Source organism: Lissotriton helveticus, chromosome 12, assembly GCF_964261635.1.
Source record: "Lissotriton helveticus chromosome 12, aLisHel1.1, whole genome shotgun sequence".
NCBI classification, from domain to species: domain Eukaryota; kingdom Metazoa; phylum Chordata; class Amphibia; order Caudata; family Salamandridae; genus Lissotriton; species Lissotriton helveticus.
This window is the reverse complement of record NC_136073.1, coordinates 145,204,512-145,217,982: the sequence shown is the minus strand read 5'-3', so window position 1 is coordinate 145,217,982 and position 13,471 is coordinate 145,204,512. Positions and strand designations below refer to the sequence as shown.

At 41.9% G+C, this 13,471-nt stretch overlaps 1 protein-coding gene across 1 annotated transcript in view; it reads left to right on the top strand.

Moving 5' to 3' along the window:
• Positions 1-13,471, top strand: part of LOC144799600 (hydroperoxide isomerase ALOXE3-like) — a 634,644-nt gene that overhangs the window by 360,836 nt on the left and 260,337 nt on the right. Inside the window, exons 4-5 of the mRNA XM_078670997.1 lie at positions 9,634-9,756; positions 11,278-11,381. Coding sequence (XP_078527123.1) covers positions 9,634-9,756; positions 11,278-11,381 — 227 coding nt within the window. The remainder of the gene's footprint in view (positions 1-9,633; positions 9,757-11,277; positions 11,382-13,471) is intronic.

Sequence of the window (13,471 nt, the reverse complement as noted above, 5' to 3'; positions counted from 1 at the left end):
AAAAGGCTTTTGTATTTGCAACTCTCCAGGCTCCTGAGTCGGCCAATCGACAGCTGTTACTCTAACCACAAGTCTATGGGAACAACCAGCTCAAAGAACATGTCTAGATCTCCTATCTCTTAACTTCGGACAACAGTTTGTGAAATAGAAAAGGTCTCCTTGAGCTCACTACATGTGTGAGCCTCCCAGTACCTCTCTTAAAGGGTGCTCTCTTGCTTCTGCTTCATCGGTACTATTAATTTTGTCTCCTTCTGACAATACTCTTTTCTTCACTTTTGACTTTCCTTCTTTGATTACTGCTTTCTAAATTGTTCTAAATCTCCCTACTCTTCTATCTACTAATTCCTCTGACATGTTTTAAAGCCAAGCAAATTTGCCTTTAAATTCCTGTCACTCATTCAGAAATTATTTTGTGGCTACATTTGTGATACACCCACACTCCTCAGCCAAAGTCTTTATCTTTGAATATGTCTCATACTCAACTGTAGCGGCTTCCTTGCTTGCTCATATACACCAAATCACTCTCGCTATGGTGTTTCAGAAAATTTGCGCCCAGATTTCCCTTCATAATTTCAATCTGTTTTCAACTGCACAATCTAGATCTTTTGGTGGACTTTTTCTTTAACCCCTTCCATGCTCATGACGAGCTCAGCTCGTCATGCAGTACACTGCTCGTGTGCTTATGACGAGCTGAGCTCGTCATGAACAAGGGGATCCAGTAAATGTTAGCACAGAGGGGTAATTGCTGCAGCAGTCAAGGTGTTAATCTTGGTTGATGATTTGGGAGCTGCAACCACAATGTCCCCATCTGTAGCATATGTGTCAGTGGAACGTTCTCTCTGGGGTTGTTAGTGGAAGGTGAACCATTGTTCGGATCTGGGGTGGCTCCCAATTGCTTTTATTGAGGGAGTTTTAGATAGCACAAACTCGACCTGAAGGTATCAGAACGCTTGCATGAGCACCAGTTGCGTTACAGACGGACACATTCATTTTGTTAGGCACAGGAAGTTTAAGTGATTTGCCCAGAATCACAGGATGTTTAGCGTCCCTGCCAAGACTCGAACCTGGTTCTCTAGGTTCAAGGTTGACCGGTCTAGCCATTAGGCCGCATGCTCTACCCTTGTACCTAATCAGTGCTTATGAATATTTGCATACGAGGAATTCTTGTGATTCCTAAAATCTGGGGGGTGTTTGGGTATGATGACTTTGGGGAAACACATTTTGCTGCTGAACTTTAGGTAACCCTTAGAACTACAGGTTTCTGAGGAGCACTAATATCTGCATATATCACGGGTGTACTTGAATCTGTAAAGAGACCTGTCACGCCCTGTCCTCTTGGGACGTCTGTTTGGGTTGCCCTGCACGCATGGCTAAATTGTCATTGGTTGGTCTTGACCTCAGCTCATCATCTAAAAACTCAAGATCCTCGTCAACTTCTGTCCCTATACCATTCTCCTGCTATTTATCTTCTTCTGAATTTTCACACACAATCATGGGTTAAGCACCCACAGCATTCTTCATGTCTTCACATCAGATCCTTTTCCTCTCATTACAGTGCGCTTCCAGCCGATGGCTAACTTTATTTGTATCTAAATCTTCTGTCTCACGCTCTTGTACAGTTGCCACATGGTTCCAGATGTTTAAAGCCTTAAATTGTTTGGGTTTGGGTTAGAGTTTCATCTGTACATTCTTTTCCTTGGAACCTCGAGTCTCTTTATGTGAAAAGTGCAGTGTAAATGGAAGTGCATATCCCAGTCTCTGTGCACTTATGTCATTGTTTGAGCCGCATGCACATATAAAACCCTTTCTGTTTCTGTGTGCTCATCTCTCTAGAGAGTGAACCTTTGGGAGGCAACATCTTTTTTGCAATTAACCATCACAAACTTCATAGAAATATTACCCATGTTTCTTTACTCATAATGTAAATACTAGGTTGCACCTATCCACATGCAAACGTATTTAACAATTAATTACATGGCCTTAACGTTTAATTCAATCCTTAGTGAGGCAAAGTGCTTCTGAAACCCTTCAACAACTGCTATCACTCCACACTGCCTTCAAGAATCAAGAATGCAGATAGGTTCAAGGGTCAATTTTTGTCTGGGTGTGCAACTGATGGACCAGGAGCAGTGTTAATAACTTAATGGATTTTGGTGCTTCTAGCTGGACCTGTTCCTCTTTAAAGCATTCTAAATGACAATTTCAATATTGACACGAAGAACCCAGTTGGTCCTACAAGAATGACAGACAGGGATGGCTTAAACCTTAAAAGTTTATTTTTGAATTATAGTCTTACAGAATTCAAATTATATAGTTTATAAGAGTGATAAAAGCTCAGTTAAAATACAGATTCAAGGAACTCAGTACATTTCAGGTCCGCAAAATACAGAGTATAGAATGAGAGCAATGAGATACGGCTTTGACTTCTCAGGTCCGGAAGAAAAAGCCACCTAACGCATCCAAAAATAACACATTTTTATAGGGTTAGGAACAATGGATTTCCTACATTCAATGTAGTTGTACACGTTGCCACAAAATAGACCAATCAGAATTAAACAGAGTGAAACAGTTGCAAGTCAATTTATTTAGAAAATCTCTCATTCTACAACAACGATCACCTCACAGATGCCGCCTACACTAAAACAAATATTGCTACAATTAGTATGATTCTGCTAAGGCCACTAGGTGGGACCTTGAACATGCTAAACTTTGCAGAAATTATATTTAAAAATTATTGTGGGGGTTATTGTCTTGCTTGTGAAAACACATTCAAACATTCTACTAGGAGGACAAACAAATAAAGTTTGTCCATGTGATACAGAACTATGGAAGCAAACATCCCGAATATGGTGGCATATGAGGCCTATAGTTGCTATGTAAGCTAGAGTTTGACTTTCGTTAGTGCTTTATATTTATACTCCACCACAGATAAACCTTCTTATAAACAACATGCCTAGCAATCAATTTGTACCACCTGTTTCCTTTCATGGTTAGATCACTCCTCAATCCTTTTTTAACTCTTAGACAATTGTCACTCATCCCGGAAAGTTGTAATACATTGTCTACTACTAGGTCTAAGATTAATGCTGACAATTTATCCAAAGCTTTCACTTAATTTCCGCTTTCATGGAGGGTGCTATTAGCTTTATCTCTTAGATATTGTCATTGTTAAATTGCCACCTAAGGGAAAATGGCGGCCGGAGGGCCTGTGTGGCCATAATGGCGTTCGGTGGCCACGTGTAGGGATGCAGGAGCGGGTCACCCAGCACTGGGTCAGGGTATGCGGGTGGTGTGGTGTAAGGTTCTGGCGGACCGGGGACAGGCCGACCAGTGGTTCTCGGGGTGCAGGGCTGTGCGCACAGGGTGCTGAGGATCGGGGGAGACCATGCCACGAGGCCAGGTCCAACACTTAGATATTGTCATTGTTAAATTGCCACCTAGTCAACCCATGCTATTCTAACACTAGAAGAGGATCTCAACGCCAATGTAAAAAGATAGAACACAATTAGAGAATTGATTGTGACTCTGACTCCAAAAATAAATGCATCAAGGGCTGTTATGCGTTCCAGATTGACCCGTTCTTACATTTCTTATTGCTCTCATTCTTTGGGAATGGGACAGTGGCATTGCAGCAGAAGTGGACTGATCTGCCGCCTCTGACCCAGATTCATGACCAGCTTCTCAATATAAAGTCCTGCCTCAAGGGAGGCTATCGTGATTTTCAAACCCTGTTTAATAAGTGGAACAATAAGATAAGAACACTCTTGTGTCTATTGTGGCTCCTGATCACACTGCCCTAGCTCATAACCCTGCCCCATCTGTGGTTGCAAAGGAAGAGAAATGCAATATAGAATTGGCCTTTAGGAGATCACTTGTGTGGAAGGGTCTTTCGGGCACGGGGAGTCACAATACATCTGTCCTACTCACTGAGTTACTTTAGACTTCACCTGCACCATACTATAACATACCTCACCATACAGGATGTCAACAGATCATCTTGTATTGCACAGCACTTCATGACCCTATAACACCCTAAACACAACATGGCGCCCTACTTCACTGCAACATTTAAATCAATACCACACTACACCCAACTTGACATCCCTCCACAGCACATACATAGCACACCATGCAACTCAACATCACACTGCATCAAAATGTACACTGTCTCATCATAACCATACACATTACATCATAATTTAACTAATTATAAAATGTCCAGAATGCTAGTACATTGTACCTTAACAGACCTCTTAACAAACTGTTTAAGATCAAAATGATAGTTAATGTAGTCCATAAAACACTTTAAAAGGTCACCCCCAAAATTCACCCCAACACACCATCCGCAAACATACACCATAATAAACTTCTTCACATTACACTTGATAACACTATAGAATACAAGACCACATCATGTAACACCAACCACTGTGCCACACTTACTCAATCATCTAATGCTTCATCCTACTATATCACATGCCATGTGTTTGATCACACTTTATTACTTGATTCAACACCTCACTGTAGAACACCCCTCTTCTCTACACCACTCTGTTCATAACCACATTACATCATCCACCACCACCACGCAGACCATTGTGTACAGCACCTTTATACAATACTTCCATATTCTCAGAGATACTGTGCAATCTGACCAAACTACATTGAAAAGGTAGATGTAGACCCTTCAGATTTTAATATAACTCCCTGAATTTTTGTGAAGTCTAACTTAGCAACCTTTTAATAGAGGATATGATGTGGTGATCTGTGGGTATTTATTGTTGTAACAAAACATATTATGTTGCCACATTTTCATATTATTGTATATTTATCTGTGAATACCAGATACGTATTCCAGAAGGTAATTTCAATTTAGGTTCTGCTGAGCCTGGTATCTCTAAAGGTATAAATGCTAGAGTATTAGGGTGACCATCTCTGTCCCTTATGGCAGGTTTCAGGGGGCTAATTATATTATTTCCTATCCCTACTAAGTGAAGAGGGCTGGACCACCATCTCTGATACATCCGTTTTAACCTGCATACAACAAGTAGGGCTTTAGGCGTATCAGGACGGTGCAGGAAATATCCATCTCACTTTGGCCTCTGTCCTGAGAGGGCAGAAGAAAGACAGATCCACAACCTTCAGCCCTGTGTTTATTGTTCCACAGACCTCATACAACATCACACAACTACTTCACAACCCTCTACCCACAGCACCAGAGGCCATGCAACACTACCTCACCATATGCTCCATCACATCTTATACTACCAACTGTATTACATCATAGCACAAAACAACATACGATACACAACAACACCAGAGGATGGGGAGAGGATGTAGCCTTACAGCTTGAGCCGTCAACCTTGAAGAGCCAGGGTCTTTTTTTAAAAATAATTTTTATTGCAGATTTCAAAAAACAATTTACAATCGTGTGGTTCAGCTCCCCTACTCCCATCATAGGTCGTACACTGGTCGCAAAAGGGCCATTACACAGCAATTAGCCCACATCCCGGAGGCTGGGTGGCAATCAATAGTGAGCATTGAAGAGTAATATTACAACGGAGACCATGACCTCCGCTCGGTAGGTGTTCTAGTATTTGCTTTTCTATATCTGCCCAACCCCTAACCCCAACAAAAAACTCGTCCCATCTCACGAATGACAATTGCAGACACACAGTGCCATCATTCTGTAGTAGCCCTCTCCCACCAATAAATCTCCTCTCACACGTTTTATCTAAGGCCATTACTCCACGTCAATCCCGAATCGGGTGATCCCTGTACACATACACTCCCTTCAAGTACCCTAATCCTCGTTGAAGAGCCAGGGTCTTGGCACCGACGCTCAACATCCTGTGATTCTGGGCAAATCACTTAATCTCCCAGTGCCTAACAAAAATGAATATGTCCCTCTGTAACGAAAGTGGTGCTCATGTAAAGCGTTCTGATACCCGATGTCTCTGGTGTCGTTTGTCAAATACATAATGCATTTTAGCATGTACCATACCACTCTTCAATATCGCATCATATTAAGTAACACAATATCGCATTACACAACACCATGACTGTGCATCATAGAGTACTGCATGTCGCACGATGCTACAGCACACATTGCATCATACTAAACCTCATTAAACTAGAACACACCTCGTCACACTACACCATATAACTCACTGCTGCAACATATCTCATGAGCTCTTACAAAAATGAGACTAACTCTGCACATATGCTTCATTTCAACCCCCAAAACAATAATGTCAAGCTCTGTTTCATAAGCAAACTTGGGTGTGCTTCAGCCTTTGGAGCTAGGTTCCACAGGTGAAGGATTCTTGTTTTCAGAGATTAAGAAGGCTACACCAATCTATTCAACATTGCCCTCTCCCAAGATGGACTTGAAGACAAATGTTGATCTACAAGAGTAACCACCTGTAGATCAAATACAGTGATAAATTACTCAAACCCCACTCAATGTAAGCAACTGAGTTGAAGTGGTGAGCCAGCAACAAATGAAAATGAAATACCAGTATTTGTAAAGCACACATCTACTTCCGGAGAGGTGTCCCGGGACTGGGCGCCATCAGGAAGATTAAGCAAGCTATTGCCCAGAGCCACATGGTGCTGGGCTAACCTGCCACCGGAGCCAGGGATAAAATTGTGAATCCAGTGGTCCAGAGTCAGGCACCCTGGCTGTTGCACCACACCTCTACCACAGAAGCTTAATTGTTGCTGATCACCCATTAGGGTGTCTATCAAAGGACTGATGAAAACCTTGAAGGGGGTTTTTTGTAAGGCTAGCCTTATTAGTTCTTCTTCACGAAGAGGAGCTTAAAGTCCAGAAGTGAACAAAGAAAGAAGACCTACTTTTTTGAGCATAAAGAAAATTTGAACAAGAAAGAGAAGGCAATGCTTGCAAAATTTTTAGCCCGCAAGTTCAAAATCTAGAGATGTAAGTTGGACAAGAAATACACCCACTGTTAGACCTGGCATCCTTGGTGTGATTACCCCGTAAAGCTCTGCCTTCAGACCTCCTGTTTTTGTTGACTTCCTCTATACTGGCCTTTGGTCTTTGCGCTCATTACCCCTGCTAACCAGTGCTGAAATGCTTGTGTTCTCTCCTTAAAACGTGGTAAGACTAGCTTATAGCCAAATGGCATATTTAATTTACTTGTAGTCCCAAGTAAAGGGATCACTACCTGTGTCTAAGGCCTGTACATTAAATGCTACTTGTAGGCCTGCAGCTCTGATTGTGCCACCTACTTCAGTAGCACTTTAAACATGTCTCTGGCCTGCTATTGCAGCCTGTATGTGTAGTTTAAACTGCCATTTGAACCTGGCAAAATAAACCTTTTGCCAGGCTAATACCTTCCCTTTTAATAAGTATGCCACCCCTAGGTTAGGCCCTGGATAGCCCAGAGGGCAGGATGCAGTGTATTTATGAAGTGGCACATTTACTTTTACATGTCCTGTTAGTGAAAAAACCTTCCATTCGATTTTCTCTACCGCAAGGCCTAACTCTTCCATAGGATAAGATTAGAGTTAGCTACTTACATTTAATAAGCTGTAATATCCAAATGGGAGCAGGTAACTAGTTCTTGTTTGGTGTTTTTGGAACTGTACTTAAAAATCCTACCTTATGGTGACTTCAGATTTTATAGTATAACTTTGAAAATCCACTTTTAGAGAGTTATTTTAGAAAGAAGGGCAACCCAATTAACCCTTGCATGCAATGGGTATGAACTATTTTGCAGCGTCACTGGCAAATGTGGGATTCAGTTCTAAGAACACAAGATTATCTATGTTCAATTTTCAATTATCTATCCCAAAAGGTCACAGTAACAGATCAAAAATAAATTTAATATATTTATAAAAATAATGATCTCAACAAAAGACTTGTATTCAATAGATGACATTTCTTAAGGGTACAAATTGTAAGGTTCTATATAAACATTAATTATGAAAAACACAATTGATTGATTACACACATCAAAGATTATTGTCTGCAAAGTCCACTCAAATTATTCTCTTTCCTTCATACACAATGAATCAATGTGATGATGTGGATCCAGACATTGTCACTGGATAGAGTAGGACTTGGTATTGATGTTTTGGTCTCAATGTGCAGAGTTCTCTAGGTCATTGTCAGTACAATTAAATTAAAGGAATTGTAAGGAAGACCCCATAAGAATTCATAAAGAAAATGAACAGTGCATATGGTGAGCAATCACAAATAATTTGTTCGAGTATAAACCTTACTGGTTAAGTAGTCGGCACATAAATCAAGTCTAGCGGAGTCCATCAATGTGCGCAGCATCTCCTGCTCATAGAACTAGTGAAAAGCTTTTAGAAATTTGCCATTTTTCTGCCCTAGCCAGTGTAGTTGGCAGTTGGACTTCGGATATTCCTTCTAAATAGTCACTCACAATAGAAAGCTTAGGTGTGCCTGGATGGACTGTCACTAGCAGGATGGGAGGGAGGAGCTGGGCACAGTCATACTTATATTTGAATAGGTGTGTCCTCCTTCCACACAATGGGCCACACATTCCATGTAGTTAATCTGAAGCCAAGGCATGTAAGGCAAGATTCCTGGGGATTTCAAAGAGAGTTTCTAGAAGCACCCCCCCCCCCCCCCACTAGTTCCAAGGGAAGGGCACCAGGTATAAATAATGGATCTCAGACACCACCTCTTCAGTACACCTTTGGACCAGTGGGTACTCTGCCAGGAAGGACTGCCACTCGGCTGTACTGCTGCTCTGGAGGACTGCTGACCTGCTGCTCTCTTGCCTGGGTGGGGTCATGACTTTCATCTCTTGAACCCAGAGGGACTCCAAGAGCTTGTTGTCTGGATTCCTGATCAGACCCCTCAGGGGCACACCAGGTTTCCAACAACTTTAAACCCAGCACCTGGGCTCTGCTATCTGTGTCTTGCCATCCTAAATGGTGCCACCCAGCCATGGGCCCTTCTAAATGGGCCTGAAGGTGCTCCTGCAAAGTCCAGCTAGGGTACCCATTGTGACAGATGCATAGCCCCTTAAAGCCTCACCTCACAGCTGCAAGCTCCATTGGAACAGACGCCAAGTAACGCAACGCCCTGCTGGCATAAACAGATAACCACAGTTGCAAGCTTTATTTTTCCTGGCGCTATTTTCACTAAAACGTTTACAATTGCATATCTCCGGTTATACTCCTTGGATTTTTGTCATTTCTGGTCTTGTTTTATGTATTAGACTCTTTTTCCAACTTGGTGTAAGTTCCTTTTTGTGTGGTATTTTTCACTTTTTACTGTTTGAAACTACCCGGGGGTTGAGAACAGGTTAATTTAGGGTTAGATTGTGCCTCCTCATGACAAGGCTTATGTGTGCTGTTTGACCAAAGCTCCCACCCCAGTCAACCAACAGCCCAATTTCTTTCACCACACAACACGCTTACCTCTGCCCATTCCCTTCGCTTTCAGACACACACACTTTCTTTTCATATCTTGGTTACTTATTTATATTTTATTTATCGAATAAAGAATTTTGACACAAATGGCAGCCATTTTGCTATGCCTATAAGGCAGGGTTCTAGAACACTTTTCCAGACTGAAGTATTCATTGACACGTTTCTACTGTCTTTTCTCTATCCTTCTACCTCTACTAGGTGGAAAGTGTACCACACCGCCTTTCCAAGATGCATTGATGTGGAAGACGCCAAGGAACTAGACTCGAACGTTAAATACTCCACTACCAAATTATTGAATTTTGGCCTCACGCTGGGAACGTCGTAAGTATTGAGTGTCATGGCATTCAGAACAAATGTATGTTGGTGCTTCAAAGGGAGCCATACTCTCTATAGCAATTGGAATCCTAATAAGACAATAAGAGTGGGCTCTTGTAATTGAAATCATGCATGACTCGATTAAGGTTTTTCTTTAGAATTTCAAGTTCTTTTACCGTAGTTGGTACTGCAGACTGTAGAGTGTTCATAAAGCATGGACCCTGCTTAAGAGCCATACTACGAATGAGCAGCCATTTTGTTAAACACATTTCAAGATGAACCATGTCTTGCGCCCATGCCATATCGAATTAAGAGTGAGTGAAAGAACATTGTGTCTTATTTCTAAAATCATTCTGTCATTATAAGTCTCACATGCCCTTTAGTGTTCTCCATCTAAGCATTCCTAGTTATGGCGTGTGCATGTTATGCACAAGCTTTGTATCTGCATGCTGCCTGTCTCCTAGAATTGACTGAATTACCAGAGAGATGATGGTGTTAAATCAAGTAATTTAACTCTATATACTCATACAAATCAATCTTAAAATTTTACTATGCTATTTTTAAAGTCATACTTGAGCTTACTGCCCATCCACTGAAATGTGGGTGGTGCACTGCACTGCTCACAGACACGCAGCTAGTGAGTGATTAGAGGTTGGCAAGCTCTCATTATCAACAGTGGTCAGTTTCAGGCAACAGTACTTGACAAACACTACAAGTTGGCCAATTTTGCTTGCCAATAGTTTAGCATGACATCCAACGTAGAAACACCACAAGGACCATCCCCTATTTCCATATCAGTTTTGACTCTTAAGGAAACAGGCCTGATTTATTAGGCAGACTTGTCTTTCTTTCCTTGGCACTATCACGGTTGTTTGTGGTTCATGATTTCATTGAACTGAATTGATGTTATGTCCACTGGTTCCATGCAATCAGTAAATATTTAAGTGAAAAAATAGTTTGCTCATCCTATTCTAACCTACTGCTAGTCCTCTTCTAACCCAATACCCCAACCTAATAGTTTTTGTGATGACACTTTGTCCTAAAAATAGTCTTGCATTAAAAAATGTTTCTATCTTGCTCTTTCCCCACTGTAGAACAGATGTATTTCATACAATGTTATTTCTCCTTTATGCTAGCATAGACAAGAGGATGTAGATAACAGCTAGAGTGGCCAATCTTGAAGCTGGGGAACTGGGTTTGTGTCTCCGCTTCAATTTTGTACTTCTTTGTCACAATCCACAAATGTTCAAAATAGAGACAAAATAGAGACATCATTCATGTTTGACAAAAACTATCTTTTAACCTCATCGCTGCTTGAGAGTTTCCCCTGCTGTGCTGGACAGCAATAAAAACGGGTGTGGTCATGACGAGCTCAGCTCGTCGTAAGCACTCGAGCACTGTGCTGCATGACGAGCTGAGCTCGTCATGAGCATGGAAGGGGTTAAAAAACAAAAGAACACCATGTTCAAATTAACTTTCCATTATGCATTATACTCATCGTGATTTGATGGTCTCTCATGCTCCTAGATTGCTGGAAGTCAAACTGAAAGGATTTTTGACATGTCAGGAATCCTGGAAATCACTTCAAGACCTCAAGAGGGTTTTTTGGACTCATAAAACTGCTACTTCAGGTAGGAAATTTCCTTTCAAGAGGCAGTGTGTACATTTTGTGTCTAGCTCTCTTTAGGCAATCTGATGTCTGAGGCTTGCAGGCATTCCAATTCTTCACAAATAAATTAGAATTTAAGGATTACCAGCGATCCAACTCCCGGATGTGATTTTCAATATAAACAAGAGGATTTATGAATCTTTATCTGGCTGGCAGGATTGTTATCTATTTGAAATCTGCCTTGTTGCCTCCTTTTCCTGCTTGTAGGACAAATGAGTGTTTGATTGTAGATGGCTGAGGAATCCGTCAGCTTGGCACTTGAAACCCTTAGGCACATCGCTATTTAATCTGGTTAACCACTGTGATTTATACAGCTGATCAACCCATTACATATGCAGATTTTAACACACAGGGCGTCATCTTACTGGAACAGAAAATGATCATGATTAAAATTGGAGTACCTTGGTTAGGCTGAAAAGCAGGCCTACTGTATTTCCTAACCTCAGAGATAGCCTTAGAGGTTGTGCGAGTACAGGGCAGCAAGAAGCATCAGTGTTTGTGTGTACTTGTGTGAAGTATAAGCTATTTTTAGCAGTTTACGTAACACTCAGTGGGCCAGGGACATTGGACTGTTTTAGACGAGCACCATCTACATTACACAAGGTCAGATTCAGTTTATGAGACTGAGGAAGTTTAAATCATTTTTCCAGAATCACAGTATATTGAGCAGACACGGGTACTTGAATCTGCTTCCCAGTTCCAAACAGGGGCGGTTCCTTCATAATGGCGGAGGAACGTCACCCCACTGGTCAGTCAGTCAGCAGTCTAGCAAATGACCGCTGAATGACTGAGCTGATGCCAGCAGTGTGGGGTGTGGCAGGGCCTGGCACAGCAGGGTGGAGTGGTAGGCGAAGCGTACGTGCGCATGTCTGTTTGGCCTGCCATCTTTGGCTGGCCAAACAGACATGCACACTTAGGTTTCTCCAACCCGGCTGTGTTACACAGACGGGTTGGAGAAATGTCACAGTCGCCTAGACACTGTCTGAGCCTTGTGCCCTTCCAGTTTAAATGCACTTATAAGCAAATCAGTCTTGACCCTGCTCCCTGCTGGAACAGTCCAGCCTGAGCTGCCAGGCCAGGTCCTCACTGGACCGGGAACAAGCATGCTGGGAACGGTTTTGGGGTTTCAATCCTCATCAGCCAAGCTAGCTTCACTCCAGTGGCATAGAGAGCACTGGACCCATGTCTGGCTATACCAGTCCCACTCGGGTGACAAATGCAAAAAGAATAATTGGTGGACAGAATGTTGAACAATGTCAAGCATTCACCCCAGGACAGAGATCTGGGTCTAAATCCATCGCTTTTCTGCTCCCCAATACTTGTGCCTGGGGGTGAATGTTTACATTGTTCAGCATTCTGTCCATCAATTGTTCGTTTTGCATTGTGTGAGGGCTATGCTGCTTTCTCCAGCCACACCACTTGTCCCACACACAACAGCATGGAGTGCTGAATGTATGTGGTGGTCGTAGAACGGAACACTTGTGTTTTATGTTTTCCACTTACCAGTGCAAGCCTACGTAAGGCAACACAATGTCTCTCACCCTGCATAGTACCTCGAACACTAAGTGGCTGTGCTATTGGCTGATCCAAAATATGAATGACATTGACAACAACGTTAGTGGCTGAACTCTGCTAACACCCTGCCCATGCCATGCATGCTGTCCTGTGATTGGATCCCAAATGTAAAAGAAAAGCGACCAATGCACGAAAGGGAAACTCATTACATTATTGGATAATGCTTTGGTTTTTTCCATATTATATGATTCTGGACTACAGAACACTACAAATAATGTTTACATTTTATTTTGTAAACAATCATAGATCAATACATTTGAATAAAACAATGCTTAGATGAAGTGCCATGGCCATTTTCTAGCATGGTGCTCCACATAGTACAAAACAGCCCAACTCTCAACATCAGGGAAGAGTTTTAGGCATTGTATATAAATTGTTTTGCAGTCTTGGCAGTTGTCATTTTCATCTACTCCTGTGGTAAAAAGTATGATGAAGCTGCAGTTTTAAAAGCATCCGTGTAGAAATGTAAAAATAATA